Source organism: Acipenser ruthenus, chromosome 1, assembly GCF_902713425.1.
Source record: "Acipenser ruthenus chromosome 1, fAciRut3.2 maternal haplotype, whole genome shotgun sequence".
In the NCBI taxonomy this organism is placed as follows: domain Eukaryota; kingdom Metazoa; phylum Chordata; class Actinopteri; order Acipenseriformes; family Acipenseridae; genus Acipenser; species Acipenser ruthenus.
Window position 1 is genome coordinate 87,895,090 of NC_081189.1, and position 16,979 is coordinate 87,912,068.

General features: G+C 38.4%; 1 protein-coding gene across 4 annotated transcripts in view; it reads left to right on the top strand.

The window, feature by feature from the left end:
* Positions 1 to 113: 113 nt before the first annotated feature.
* Positions 114 to 16,979, top strand: part of dchs2 (dachsous cadherin-related 2) — a 57,288-nt gene continuing 40,422 nt past the window's right edge. For 3 of the 4 annotated variants that reach the window (XR_009329654.1, XM_059031608.1, XM_059031606.1), the window contains exon 1: positions 114 to 2,197. Coding sequence is in view for 3 of the 4 variants with exons in the window: in XM_059031608.1 (XP_058887591.1) it covers positions 434 to 2,197 (1,764 nt within the window). In the remaining variant the exon portion in view is untranslated. The remainder of the gene's footprint in view (positions 2,198 to 16,979) is intronic. The other variant, XM_059031604.1, reaches the window with a different exon arrangement.

The following is a 16,979-nucleotide window of genomic DNA, read 5'->3' on the forward strand; positions in this document are numbered from 1 at the left end:
ACGGAGATCTGGAACACCGCTGCCAACTGTACTTACAGTACTTAGACAGTCATTGTGTGCTTATCACGTGATACGAAGACAGTGATTGGCAGTCAGACTGAAGAAGGGACAGGAGGCAAGTCTGCGGTGAACTTAAGCTTTGCTTCAGCTTGCGTTCCACGCAGTTGCTGGTCCTAACATGTTTGATACTATAATTGTCGCTGAATTACCTGCAAATCTTTGGAAACAGGAACACGACAGCTGTAAGTAAAATCAAAGTCGTACATTAAAAAATAAAAAAATAAATAAAAAGCCAGTTATGAGCTTTGGAACTGGGTTGTGCGTGCTGTACCGTGGACTGCTACCTGACTGCACTTTTCTGTGGGTACTGTATGCTCTGTATGAAACATTATTTTTTTTCAAAAGAGAACGAGGAGGACTTAAAGTGTGTTAAATGGGTACCTTGAGAAGACACGGCTCTTGGACACAGGCATTTGTGTTCCTTAAAACAATTATCCTTATTGTGTTATCTTTATGCAACAAATCCTCTGCTCAGGTGCACAATCTGAGCTTGTCTATTGAAGAAGGACTTCCAGCAGGGACTATTGTTGGGGATATAAGAACTGGACTTCCAAAAGGCACTCCCAATAGTGGATTTTTCATATCTGAGAGCAGGGAATCCTATTTTTTTAAGGACCTGGATATTGATGGAGACACTGGTATAATTTCCACAGCAAAAGCTTTGGACAGGGAGAGCAGGGGTAAGTATGAGTTTGTGGCAGCTACTCTAACTGGAGAGATGGTACAGGTGGAGATCCTGGTCATTGATGTAAATGACCACTCTCCAGTCTTCCCCAAGGAAAAAGTGCAGCTAAACATTTCTGAGCAGAGTCCTTCTGTGGCCAGGTTCCAGCTGGAGGGTGCTCTGGATCTAGACGAGGGAGAGTTTGGCATCCAGGGATACCGGATCACTGAAGGGGATCCCAGTGGAATATTTAGGCTGGAATACAGAAGCGGCAGCAACCGTGATCTTAGTCTGGATCTGATCCTGTCAGGCAAATTGGACAGAGAAAGCACTGACTTCTATTCTTTAGGCATAAAGGCTTTTGATGGAGGCAACCCCCCAAAGACTGGCCATCTGCAGGTTGACATTGTTGTCTTGGATGAAAATGATAATCCTCCAGTGTTTAATCAGGCCAAGTATGAGGTGCTTGTTTGGGAAAATGCACCTCTGACAGCTTCAGTGTGCCAAGTTTATGCCACAGACCAAGATCTCGGGAGCAACGGGAATGTCATCTATGAGATTAACCGCCGCCAGAGTGACCCCAATGAGCTGTTTGTTATCGATAACAGAACTGGTGTAATCAGCCTGAATAAACCACTGGACTATGAGAACCAACCATTTCATGAGCTAATAATCCAAGCACGAGATGATGGAGCTCAACCTGAGTACAGCAGCACATTTGTTTTGGTCAAAGTGCTGGATATTAATGACAATAGCCCTACCATTAACATCATGTTCCTCAGTGAATCTGGAGAACCAGAGGTCTCTGAGGGGGCCAGTATTGGAGATTATGTGGCCAGGATATCTGTGTCTGACCCTGATCTTGGGGAACATCTAAAGGTCCATGTGTCCTTGGAAGGTGGCGATGGAAAATTCATTTTGAAGCCATCTGATGATTTTCTGTATTTTCTTTGTGTCAATGGATCTTTGGACAGAGAGAAGCTAGATTTGTATGAGTTGAGGGTCGTTGCCTCAGATTTTGGAGTTCCACCTCTGTGGAGCGAGAAGACTTTTTTGGTAACAGTGACAGATATAAATGATAGCCCACCAATGTTTGAACAAGATATATTTACAGTAAATGTATCGGAAGCAGCATCTCGGGGGACTGCCCTGCTTCAGGTTCATGCTAAAGACTCAGATGAAGGCATCAGTTCTGTTGTGTATTATACTGTTGTGAATATTTTGGACACCTACCTATTTGCTGTAGACTCCATGTCTGGTTTGATAACTACAGTTTCTCCTTTGGATCATGAGACACAGCCCCTCATACACTTGCTGGTAGTAGCCACAGATGCAGGAAGCCCACCCTTGTCTTCAACAGCCACAATTACTGTCCATGTTGAGGATGTCAATGACAATGAACCCGTTTTTGAGCACCAGGTGTATAATGCATCTGTGCGAGAACATTCACCGGTTGGGAGTTGTTTTCTTCAGGTGAGTTACACATTTGTTTTCCTAACACATTTGAGTTGTGTCAAGTACTGTACTAGACTGTGGTTGGACAAAATTTGAAACACTTGCCATACAGTATGTAGTAAATGCGTTGACCATCACAGAACTTTATTATTTCGTATGCTATAATGGTACAGTATACCTGACAAGTATTGAGTGTATATAAGTTATTGAGGGTCTCATAATCTGGGGCTATATGGAGTCTGTTTATTTATCTGCCTATCTGTCCGACCAGCTGTCATACTCATTATACTGATAGCTTTCATTTTGAATTTACAGCCGTGGGATATGAATGTCAATGAAATGCTTGATTCTACTGTACCAGTGTATCTACCATAGTCAAACCTACATACTTTACAGTTACCTTTACCTGAGAATCAACCAAACTACAAATCTAAACATATAACTATTTATATGTTGTCTATTTATTTTAATGCTTAATAATAATTTGAAGTTTTGTGTTGAAGACAAGGTAAAGTGCTCTGTGGATTTAGGATATTCCTTTTTAAAAGCCAGATATATAGTAGGACACTACATTTCACCTCTTAAGTTAGGACAGTAATAATGCAATCAGCATTCCAGATAAGGTGCATACTGAGTGTTTTAGAGTTACGTATCATATTTAAATTTGATGCATAAAGATTTTGTAACAATTGCAAGTCCTGGAAGGGCGTCTGCTAAGAAATAAATAATAATAAAATAATAATATAAATAATAATAATAATATGCACAGCTTGAGTTTGCATGTTATCAAGCTTCTTGTGCTTCATTGGTTCCCAAGGTCTCAATGGTCAATAGTGCATATACTGCATGCGGTAGTGTGGCGTGGTAATGTCAAAACTCAGATGGTAATGGCAGGGAAAGAGACTCAGACACAGAAAGCTGTAATGTTAATGCACTAATGCGTTCTTTAATAAACACATAAACAAAAATACCACGGTCAAAACAATTCACAAAACACACCCGACAAAACAAAAGGAACAAGGGCCAAAACAAGACGGGACAGCACAGCATGGAACACAGAACACAGACCTCCACCTCTAGCACCAAAATTACTCCTACTAACTCTATATTAACACCCATGAACACCTATTTTATACAGTCACATTCCCATGTGTTTTGACAAGGAGAAATGGAATCTCCTCCCTGCCAACCCAACACTCCCCACACAATGACACACTGGCAGGGCTTCCACCCTGCCAGTCTGCCACAGATAGCTAGAGAATGGATCATAGAATTGCCGGGACAGCTAATTGTAGTCTGCCTGGGAACTGTCAGAAGCACGTAACCAATAAGTCCAGGTTTTCAATATAAATAAATAAATAAATAAATAAATAAATAAACAAACAAACGCTTGGTTGAATCCACTCACTCGCAATGCGTGTTTGTGACTGTTGAATAAGCAACTGGATTCTTGATCCTTAGGAATTCACAGCACCATCTTAGTCCAACTCAACCTAACCTAACAATTGAATTTCTGGAAGGTAAATCTATATAATTGTAACCGGGTGATGTTACATACGTGGGTCGTCACTGAATAATACTGAATCAGACACAGAGCAGTGGACGTTGACACGCCGCAGGGGTGCGCACATTTAATATCAACACAGACTCAGAGGCTAGGGTACCAACAATGATAATCCTAGTGCAGGATTCTATAAAGAAAACAAAACTAAAAATAAAAGGTGAGCGCTAGCCTCATTAACAGAGACGTCCTGCTCCAGGAACCTAATACACTATGAAACCGTCTCTATACTGTTCAGGAGCCACATGCCCTAAACTAACCTACTGCTGTTGCTCCCGAAGTCCTGGTCTCCCAGCGACTCCAGGTCGTACACTCTGAGAGCCAATGTCTCTGCTTACCCACCTCCTCTGCATACTACAAATGTACACATTTCAAAACTTTTAGGAATGTGTTTGTTAACATTTATATATTTAGCTAAATCTGATTTGTTTTGGTTAAATCTAGGAGAAAAGACACGATTTACATTAAATCTGGGAAAAACACTGTTGAAATATTGGTTATTATGTTCACTGCAGTTTCACTGACACTTGCGACTTCAGACATAATTTCTCTGGTTCTACAAGCCCTAGAGTGATCGTCAACAGCTATTTTGAAAGGTAATAACTTGGACTAATTAGCTGTCATTTATGTATTTATTTAAAATGCTCTATCCTTTTAAAAAAAAAAACTTATGTGCCTAATATGAATGAAACGTATGTTATATGCATACATGCAAAACTCGCCAACATCAGAATTATCATGCACCGAGTTAGTAATACGCATTAATACAGGGACAGCCTTCGACTCTTCAGTACATGTTAGTTCTCCAAAAAAGGTGAATAATTGTGCTGTTAAATTGATACCTACTACGAATCACATCATCAGAGATGGAGCTCAAATCCGCAGGAGGATCATGTTCCAAGATATGTTGTATGATGTACAGTCACTATTGGCTTAAATACATGTTCCTAAATGCAGAAATTATTGTAGGAAATGGTACCATTAAGACGCATGTCATTCTCCTCCTGGTCTGAGGCACGTGTTAATTATGCGGGTGTTGTAACCAATACTGCCTCCCCGTATGATCGTGTCTTTTTGCTAACTGCACATGCGTAGAACTTTGAAGACATGCGCAGAACGGAAGAACAGGGGAGGCAGTATTGTACAGGGTTTCATTGGAAAATGAATAGACTGATCTTTAGGTCTGTGCTGTGTTAGAAAGTTTTTTTTTCTTTAAAAAGTAAATAAATAAAAATGGACTACCTCTTATTTTCTGCGAGAAACCTTCTCCCACTCCTCTGTGTTGAGTTACACACACCTTACATTAGGGCTTCTGGTTTTCGGTGTTTTCGTCCGACTTTTCACCTCTCCTTTACTAATTAATTTCACAATTAACACATTTCCCAGTTTTAATTCAGAAACCAAAACACATTAAACAGTGCTCAGTCATTTTAAAAGGAAAGTAGTTCAACGTCACGAAAACACGAGGTATGACACAGGCCTGGCTTTTGAGATGGAACCGCATAACTCACTCGCGTTATGATTGGTCCTTGTCTGTCACAGGAATATAACGTCAACACGAGTGGGAAAACTGGGAGGCATTGTGATGAGAGAGAGAGAGAGAGAGAGAGAGAGAGAGAGAGAGAGAGAAAGAGAGAGAGAGAGAGAGAGAGAGAGAGACAGAGAGAGAGAGAGAGAGAGAGAAAGAGAGAGAGAGAGAGAGAGAGAGAGAGAGAGAGAGAGACAGAGAGAGAGAGAGAGAGAGAGAGAGAGAGATCTGCTTTCCAGAACATTTCAATTAAAATATAATGTGGTATTTTGCTGTACTAATGTAACAAACTATGGGCGATTATTACTTTATATAAATCGGCATGTTATGCACGAATGTAAGAATTGGCTTTCTGTGGTGATCTACTTTTTTCTTTCAAATAGCATATATCTGTAATCGTTTGTGAGATTTATTTTAATTGCAAATATATATATATATATATATAGATATATATATATATATATATATATATATATATATATATATATATATATATATATATACAGTCACCTCCAAAATGATTGGCACCCTTGATAAAGATGAGCAAAAAAGGCTGTATAAAATAAACAACACAGGTAATGAGCTATATTTTATGCTCAAATATATGGGAGAACCATATTCTTTTATTCTAATACAATTGCTCAGAGAAAAAGTTTTTTATTAACAAGTATTATTTTTTTTTTTTTTTTTGTCAGAATTATTGGCACCCCTAAAGATTCTTATAAATAAAATCAAACAAAATTAAATCTGCATTAACATTCTACTTCTTTAAGTTCATCTCAGTCTTAAGGAACTGTATTGTGGCCTTCCATGGCTCCCTGTTTCACTGGGGTATAAAAATGAGGTAACACGCATATGAAATCCATTTGTCATCCATCACCATGGGGAAAGGCAAAGAACTCACAAATGAAAAGAGACAAATGGTTGTTGACCTTCATAAATCAGGCAATGGTTACAAAACAATAGCTAAAAAACTAAATATACCACTTACCACTATTAGGGCAATAATTAAGAAGTTAAAAACCACTGGAACAGTGGTAAACTTGCCTGGTAGAGGACACAAGGGTATCTTGCCCCCACGTACAGTGAGGCAAAAGGTTCGGGAGGTAAAGGGAAATCCAAGGGCCACAGTTGGAGAATTACAGAACTTGGTTGCATCTTGGGGTCACCAAGTCTCCAAATCTACAATTAGACGCCACCTCCATGCCAATAGGCTATTTGGAAAGGTTGCCAGAAAAAAGCCTTTATTGAGAGCAACCAACAAACGTAAGCGCCTGGAGTTTGCTAAACGGCATTGGCACTTCGATTGGAACTGGGTGCTATGGTCAGATGAGACGAAAATAGAGCTCTTTGGCCACACACACCAGCGGTGGGTTTGGCATCAAAAGAAGGATGTGTGTGCAGAAAAGAACCTACTGTAGAATATTGTGGTGGATCTTTGATGTTATGGGGCTGTTTTGCTTCCACTGGTCCTGGGGCGCTTGTTCAGCGGCATCATGAACTTTACCCAGTACGAGGACATTTTAGCCAAAAACCTGGTTGCCTCTGCCAGGAGGCTGAAACTTGGCCGCAAGTGGATCTTCCGGCAAGACAATGATCCCAAGCACACATGAAAATCCACAAAGAAATGGTTAGCTGACAACAAAATCAACGTTTTGCAATGGTCATCTCAGTCTCCGGACTTGAACCCCATTGAAAACCTGTGGTTTTAATCGAAGAGGGCAGTCCATAAGTGCAGACCGAAGGATATCAAGGATCTGGAAAGATTCTGTATGGAGGAATGGTTTAAGATCCCTCCCAATGTGTTCTCCAATCTTATTAAACATTATAGAAAAAGACTCAGTGCTGTTATCCTTGCAAGGGGAGGGTGCCAATAATTGTGACACTTTTTTTTTGGAAATAAATTTATAATTTGAGAAATGTGTAGTTTTGGTTGATTCCATTGAGTCATTAATAAAGTCAAATATATATCACATGTTGGAAAATTACAATATAACTCAGTATTGGTATTATTTATTTTATACAGTATTGTTACAGGATACATTAGTTTATCTCTAATGTAATCACAGTTTTACATATAGACTGCCCTTGTTCTCATTTATGTCACAAATTCTGGGACAGATTTGGTTTTCAGATAACATCCCAAATTCTGGGCCTCATTGGTTTTCAGATAATGTCCCAAATTCTGGGCTGCTTTGGTTTTCAGATAACGCCCAAATTCTGGGCCGCTTTGGTTTTCAGTACATGACTCAAAGTTAATGTATTTTTTTACTTTCCCCAGAATTTTTTTTAAGAAGAAACAGAAATTAAATTTAAATGTTTTTTTGTTTTTTGTTTTTTTTACCAAAAAGCTTATTTATTTATTACAATGAAGAAACTACATTGCACTGAAATAGATACATGGAAATGCAGGTGTTTTCTTTATTCAAGGTTAACACATTTTTGAGAAGGAACATGGTATTTAAAAAAAAGTACATCTAATTTTCTTATGTAATGTCCATCGATATATAGTCATGCGTAACGGGTTATCAGACCTCAACATGAATAGAATGGCGGAGTTCGACATATTTTATTCATCTATCACATGAAAAAAAAAATAATAATAATTACAACAAAGGCCTATATCAGCTCTTTCACTTGTGAGTGTTAAGAGATCAGTGCCCTTCAACAACTTAACATGGATATTATTGTATTGTATTGATCAAATAGTCATTATATATTCCTGATAGTTTAAACTGTACGCTATACATAATGTTTAAACAGTTGGACTATGCAAATACAATGGAATAAATAAATACATTGTAAAAAACTACTGATTACATGTACACTGGCCATAAAAGGATTAACTGCAAGAGTGATAGAATGGCACAAGTTACTTGTATCAACCTGTATAACCTATGTAATGCCTATATTATTCAGTGCTAACTAGCAGCTTGAAGCCTATTAGTTTGTCAGATTACATTTTGAAATTAAAACAACAGATTTTGAAGTGTTTTGATAGTTAAGACTAAATCAATGTAGTTATTTTAGAGGTATAAAACTAACGTAGCTTCGGGAGACAGGATCGGATGGGTTTATTCTATCTTATAATGCCTCTGGGGGGCAGTATCGGTTACGACACCGGTAAGGGTCAATTCACGGCACAATACAGATTTATGAATCAGACGAATAATATGGTAATGAGGAAATTGGTCTCTAAGGGCATGCTATTCTAACGTCATGATGAGTGAAGTTTTCTGACAGCAAATGGCGTTTATGCATCAGCCAATGAAATACTGTCATGTTAAACACTATTACTGGCACGTTAAAGGAGAAGGTAAGTTTTATGAATATGGGCCAATATGTATTAAAGCAGTTATTATAGGCTACAACAAATGTTCCTAAACATTTAAATTCTTACCCAAAAAACAGTAAATGCTAAATTGTAGAATATTTAGTTTTTTATGTCCACCTTTTAAAGACATTCTACTTAAATACATGTGAAAATAACAACAGACATCTGAAATCGTGCAGCTGTGCAGCTCAGTCATTTACTAGAAGCTAAATAAACTGTCCGCCAGGTTCCTAAATGCAGTGTAACAGGAAGTGCGTCAATAAGGCAAATGTTTGCTGTATTTATTTTTAAGTGATAAATATGTATATTTACACTATTAATGGTGAAATACACGTTGCACAGCAATGGGTATCCGTGATAACCGTGAAATACAGCCTTAGGTGTGATTTTGTGATTGGTGCAGACAGTCGTGCTCCCAATGCTTGTTTTTTTTTCAGTCAGTTTGAGGAGAAGACCAAGGAAGCCGCTGTTTGTTTCTAGTTGACAGGACATTCAGATAAATAAAAAAGTTGCAACATGTTGTCTCACAAATAGTAGAGTAATCATAGTGTATAAAGAAATAATAACCATTTGGCAGACATCACATGTGAATGTCATTGAATGCGATCATCCACGGGTGAGCAGTGAGCACCCCCACAAGAACATCACTGAAACAATCATTGGATTGACAGAGATATGCCCGCATTGTGATGGAACAAAGCTTCCACTGTTGACGAGCTCTTGGCTGTGGCTAATGGGCTGCTTTACTGCGGTAATATAACAACCCAGAGCCCTGGTGCCACCTCTTTGCTTAGACCATTGTTCTCACGCCTGGTACTGGTGGAAGCAAGACACAAAGGAGTTATTAACAATGATAAAGGACTCACTCTATTGCTGGGCTATTGACGGCCAGGTTGGTGTAACATATCCTGGGGTTAAAATGACATACTTCCTGTGAGTTTGGACCTTGTATTACTAATGCTCACTGATACAATTACATGTAGAATAAACATGACCTGACGATATCAACATTGTTTTTATGCTGGTCATTGAGCCATTGGTACTTTATTTGTATAATTCACAACATATTTTTGGAACCAATAGACATAGTTTATTTACTGATTTGTTATAAATCAATCAGTCGTATTCAATATATTCTCTTGTAAAACTGCTTTTATAGACAAACAATTCTCTCCCAGCTATCATAATTGAAATGTTCCTGTCTGGTGAAAATCCTCGGTGTTGTTTTTCTCCTTGTAGACAAAACGGGGCAAATTCTGAGTATAACATAAACAAGTTGGGACCTAAGTATTACAAATAAGATAGACAGATGGGTATGAAGGCAATTTGATACATTTTATACTCCCCTAGAACGAAAAAAAACAAAACATCAGTTACTGTAATAAAATAATTTGCTAAGCCATGTTCTCTTTTGTGTAACAATAATTGTGCTGTTTTATTACAGCTGGGCACCCCTACTGTTACAAAGTTGGATACTTTTTCATTTTGACAGCCATATTTGGAAAATTCTGGATTAAGCCCTTTCTGACAAATGAGGCATAGTTAATAGCATACATCCATCAATGTAGATACACTTGGGAGCAGCCAGTGGGATATCATATCAAGTGTGTTAAACAAACACATTGGAAGTTAAAGGGAAGGTAAAAATAAAAGTTTTTCTGGCCCGATGCTTTGTCCCTCAAGATACCACCCTTATACATTAGGCCTACTTATTTTAAAATAAAAAAAATAATTTTCTTCCTGTTAAAATAAAATGTATCAAACATTAGTTTACATGTTTAATATGTGGTGAATCTCACATGTTTAAATACTCTTTTGTATTCCTTGTCTATGACTATTGTTTGAGTAACTTCCATTCTCATTGTAGTGTATAGTTTCTTTTGTGGTCTCTTATAAATGGACCATAGCAATGGTGTTTTGAATCATATTTACATAGATCATCCCATTTTAATCATGAATATAAATAGACATGGTTCAGCAACACAATCAGCAGCCTATTGAATTTAGTAATAAAGCCATGTAATCCTATTGCCGCACATTAATATACAGTAATTGCTGTGGTAGCACAATGGGACAGATGCAAATTCGGCCGCCGATGTATGATTTCCTTGTATATTTATTTATTTATTTATTTACATACATAACAAAGCTCCCAACTAACCCCTTTCATTGTTAAATTATACTGTTATGATGTTGTTGCTGATGCTGGTATCTGAATGTAATGTAATGGACTGACTGCTGCTTCGGTCTATAATGCCAACCAGGACAATCCTAGGTGTCCAATAAGGCTGTGAACCATTCATTTCTTCCCCGTGAAACAGTGAGTTTGTAAAAGATTTGCAATGGCAACTCGGGGCATATGAAAATTGTCAGTTTGTCTGCCCCACTGTCTGTATGTCACACTTCAGATCAAAAACCTTTCTTGGAGGGTTATGTATTTTAGACATACTTAATAATTATACTGTCCAAGTACTGGATTTAAGTTTTATAATTGACCAAGAACAATACAAAAATATTCAGATGTTACAGATGTTTCTGGACAAACCCGTTCAGATAGTCTTTGTGCATTGCAGCCTGAGTGATAAAATAATTTTATTTCCAGCCACATACTGTAGGGTTCTTGTCTGTATCCGTGGATGCAGCAGTTATATGAAGTAATAATAGACATAGATTAGATTTAGACCATAGCAGTGGTGTTTTATATACAGTGATATAGTTAAACATTAGTCACAATGGCCCTGTCCCAACCTTGAGCGGTGCACCAAACACTTCTTTTTTCTCCTAGAAATGAATATTGCTTAACTATTTTGATAAGCAATGAGTCATCAAAATATATACACCATAAACAAAGTTGTAGGCTTTCTGTAGCTTTGCAGAGGTCAGTTCCTTATATAGATGTACACATTAGCAGTATTTGTGTGCTCAATATAGACTCTGACAGTTTTTTTTTTATGTTGTACCAGAAACTTTTTTTTCAGTCTCTGGCAGTCCCTTTTATTTTTAAAGCTGAATCTTTATACATGCATATATATACAAAATTAGAAAACAATTCAGTACCATTAGCCAATCATCTTCCAGCTCTTGCAGACTTCTATCACAGGATTAGCTGTGAAACAAATTTAAAATCAATCCACTCAAGTACCGGTTTTTCATTTTGACTTACCGTAATGAAAGCTCAGTTCACATCTTCTGGACAGAAAATACTAACAAAGACACAATTGGTCTACATTTATTTTATAATCCACCAAAACCAGCCAATCAATACTTTGCACTGACGAAAGCAACCAGTCCTGTACCCGCAACTGCCAAATCAGCCAATCACAGCCTGTCAGCTTGACTGGAATTCAGCATCTTTAACAACAATAAACCGAGACACGGAGAGTTCAGTATTATTGCGGCATTCAGCATTGTCCAGATAAACTATAAGTAACTTCAGCTTGGGACGCATAACTCCAGTCACGATCACCTACCACCCGGTAGAGTGAGCCTTCATCGACGGGCAGTACTACTTAAGTAGATGTCAACATAAGAAAACAAATAAATAAATTAAAGAATACATTCCAACCAAGCCTGCATAGATGGCTTAACCGCCCCCCCCCCCCCCCCTCCCCCCATTACCATGATTTGATTACCATTTCTCTTTATGTGGTTGACAGGAAGTGATGTAGGTCACCTGCAAGAATTAAGCTTTCTACTGTGAGATGTGATCATTAATGAGCTCATCGACTCAATTTCAAAAGCAGTATCGGATTGATTTTATTAACAAATTCCGAAAATCACTTGCTGCTAAAGCTGTCGTCACTATACCATGAGTTTGATACAATAACACTGCCTATTGAACCCCCTCTCAGAATGTAGGGCTGTCAGTCTATCTTGACATGCAGTCATATGTTGCACTTTTTACTTATATGTGAAGAACCACTTTTTCCTGTGTACAACAACATTTCTCACAAGTTACCAGAATATGGGGGAATAATCAGGCATCTGTCAGTCTTACATTTCTATATGTACATACAATAGACAGAGGTTATGGTGATATACTTTTTCATGCTACTTAGCTTTAAGTTCTATTAACAGCAGTTACAGGGGGTGAATGGGGCATTACAGTCAGTACACCTTTAAGCCACTTTCAATTACTCTGTTCACCTTTAAAGTAACAACTAACCCTTAATAGGATTGAATTTAGGCATAACCTAGTAAACCTATGACAAACATACGCACATAGACAAGCACTCACACACACACACTTGTAGCACCATACACCTAAACACGCACACACACCCACACACAAACACACACTTAAACAGTAAGTAGTCATTCCCATAAGAGTTGATGAGTGTGATGTCATACTGAGATGAGAGAACATGTATTAGCCTCCTACACTCGTTGTTTCTCACATATTTCTGCTCTGGATATATTTGTTAACAGATGGCTGTAGTTTTCATTTGTGTTCAATCAAGATTGCATGAGACAATGTTATAGCTGGGAGCTGAGCTGTTTGTGTATAAACTTATTTAATTTTGTTGAATTAAAAATAAAAATGAGCCAATTCAAATCATGTTTTTATATTGCTAATTCCAGATACAACAGTACAACTATTTTGTTTGTAGCAGTAAATCTTTTTACACTTGTAACAAATCTCACTGCATGATTGGGCTGCCCCATATCAGTGTAATCTGTAAACGGTCCACTGAAATTTGCTTATTCTACTTATCCATAGGCATAGCAAGGTGTGACATTTACAAAGACTTTCTGTTGTAGTGGCAAAAATCTCTATGATTCCATTGTGCAAACAACCATGCTAATAAAAGGCCTAGGCATAATCCCAATCCACCCACTCCACCACCAGCTACAATCCTTGGAACAAAGCCACATTCTGCATACTGTCTAACTTTCAGTGTTTCTGTATTGGTATTTATTTGTATGTCTAAAAATGTTACCATATATAAAGGGTTGAGTTAATCAAGACAAAACTACACACTTCATGTCTTGCATGAAGCTGTAAAGTACTGTATACTGTATGTATTTAATTTAAAGCAGACAGCAGTGGTTTAAGTTTACCCAGCCGTGATATCTTTTGGGGACAGACACCAGAAGATTTCTGTGCTTAAGAAGGTGTTTTTACTGGTATGGTCATGTTTATCTATTGTACATGATTGAGTATATGACTGTGGCAAAGTGGTTGATTGTGTACAGGTGCAGGAGTGATGCAGTGCGTAATTAACAGACAGAGAAGTTTAATCCAGTTGGAAATGGTTTATTTTTTATCCAGGTCTGGTGACCAAATAATGTGTAGTGCACGGAGTAAATAATAACAGGGTTGCAGTCCCAAACAATAAACACAAATATCCGTCCCACAATGTACTAACACGGTCACCAGTCCTGGGTGCATGCAGTAGTGCTCGTGGTGGGTGATACAGGTTTATAACAGTGACAGTAGTGCAGTGTTGTTCTGGGTTTGGTGCTGGCCCTTGGCGACAGCCCCGGAACGTGTTAGCCATCTAATAATAACAAACAAGAACAATTATAGACAAACAAACAAACAAACACTTATGATACTTTCTATCACTGGTTCTCTCACGGGTCCTTTCAGGTTTAATCTCACAAACCAAAGCAAAGGAACAGATTGCGTCTCTCCGTCCCCTTTTATTCTGTCACACATGACCCCTTGGTAAACGAGTGCAGCCGCCCCTCCAATCCTCGACTGCCACATCGTTTCCCTTCCGGGTCGATAAGTTAATGAACTGTCGGGCCAGCCCGTCCGAGGTACTCTGTTCTCGCTGCTTAGCGCCCTCACAGATCGGGAGTGAGATTTACTACTGTCACAAAGACGGCCAGAGTGGGTGGCTTCAGACCAGAAAAGGAATACACAGAGACGGTGATGGTGATGAGCTGAGTGCAATGGCTGCACTCAGCGTTTATTAACAAATAAAAGGGTTGTAAACAGCACAAAAACAGGACACGGCACTTGTAGCCAAAATAAACAGACGAACAAAACGGACTAGACAGTGCACAGACAGACGAACAAAACACGGTGAGCAGATAACACTAATATTTACGTTCTTATTTTACGTTTCTCCTTCTCTCTCTCCCGTTCTCCACTCACCGAACACCTCCCCCGACTGAGTGCTACGTGTCTCTATATATACTGTTGTGCTGGGATTCAATTACTAAATTAATTATTCACTTGAATCCCAGCACGTGAATTAATTCTGTGCAACCCCGTGCCCACATATTACATTTAACCAGCACGTGAAGTGATTTGTGCCCTCCTCGTGCCTAAATACAAATCTACACTTTTTAAATACACGTGAAACACAGACCCGTTTATATCCCGTGTACCAATCTATACACCAACATTGACATACGCACGCATACATACATACACAGAACACACAAATGCACACAGGGGCGGGGCACTTTGCCACACTACCAAGAATCATTGTATTTCTGTCACAATGACCTACCAGGCTTTTCTATAAACAAGTTACTGGCTATCCTCCTAAAGCTGTGAGACATGAGAAGCACTGTGTTGGCTATGCAGGCTCTGATGTACAATAAAACACATCAAAGCTTTTATGGCGCTGTTTGTACTGCCATGGGTTGATATGGTTCGGCCTTTCAAAGCAAGATTAATAACGGGCACATACTTTGGCGTTCAATGTTCAAGGTGTTCGAAGAACAATTTAATGTGATAGATTAGACTACGTAATTCTTAATAACTCCAGTGACTCACATTCCATGTAGTTTCTGCCCCCTCACATTGCCCTATTGATGCACGTGTTGTAAACCCTTAACTCACTGTAGTGGGTTGAGAAGGTAATGCGCTATCCATGGCTCTGTTAAACTCGACTCTCTGTTGGGGCATAGCTGAGCTGAATAGTGTGTTTAAACCAGAAATAAAGATGAAACTATTAAAATCATTTTTAAATGTTGCTGCCTGCACTGCATTATCATTATCTGCCCCCTGATATATTACACTCATTCTATTGAAAGTAAAATCACAAGATTCAAATTCCCCCTGCTATGTATTTAATGCACTTTCTAGTTAGTAATTCATATTAGGTGGCAGATTACACTCATTCCTGAATAATTACTTTGTTGCTCCAAATGTAATGTCGAATACATTAAAGAAATCAATCAATAGAGGACGATCAATTTTCCCCAGGTTATTTTAAAATTCTTAAAAGCTTTACCTTATCATTTATAATTGAGTGTTTTTTTTTTTAAATTTATAGATGTTAACATCCCAACCCAAAAAATTACCCCATCATCTTATATGTGACACGACTGTGAGAGATGAGAGAACACTTAAAACCTGAAGACCTGAAGTCTTCATCATCAAGACAGACAAGTGCTTTTGAGGGATCTCCCGGTGTCATGGGATTCAATTATTTTTGTTTAGACCCCTGCTCTTTTTTGAGGCAGCAGCACATCACATTTGTCAGGGATGTATTATGAGTCACATGCTTACCATCTTTGCTGCAGTGTTAGAAGAACAGAGATTTATTTATGCAGCTGTTGAAAGACTTACAGAATGAAGCATGATTTGTGTGATGTGTTTTAATGCACTTTCTAGTTAATAATTAACTTATTGCATGCTCTTTGGGAGACTGAGTTTGGAAGACATTTGACAAGTGTGCAGGCAGCAGTTCACACCTGGTTAGAGTTTTATGACCGTTTTAAACAGTATGGTTTTCTAGATCCTATATGACAGTGTCTGAGCTTCCTCGCCTACTTGTCATCCCTGCGTGTGTCTGCGTTTGCTTAGCCATTAATGTTTTAAATGGATAAGAATGAGCCCTTAGAGATGCAGATGGAGACCCAGGTTATCAAAACTTAGAGCCATATGGTTATGTGTTCTCTCTATGTATTAGTATAGACAGTCGATGCTAAAGAAAATGCTGGGTTAACATTGTTTTTGTTTAAAGGCAGGTCTATTAAGCTTTTTGTCCATTTAGTGTTATGTAACTGGACACATGCTACTGTACTCATGTGCCAGCAAAGATACCCATTATATTTGCCAGCTGGAAGTGTTGTAGTCTGTCTATGTCGGTGGGCACCTAGACAGGCCCGGTTTCTTCAGTGTAGTTTTCTACTAGATTCATGGTATTTTTAGTGATCTTAGACCTTTGTGTAACTCTGGATTGTAGACTTCAGATATTTTCAGGTTTATGAATGCTGGTAGAGATTTTGTAGCTCCAAATGACATAAGGATTTGATGTGCAACTGCCCTCCCTTTTTCAGCTGTATTTTTAATTCACTAGCAGTTGATAATCGTATTCGGTCATGTCACTTTAAATAAAATACTTTAAAATCTATGTACAGTAGCGGCCTGCAGTTTTCAGTTATCTTAAATATTACTTTTCATTTCTGG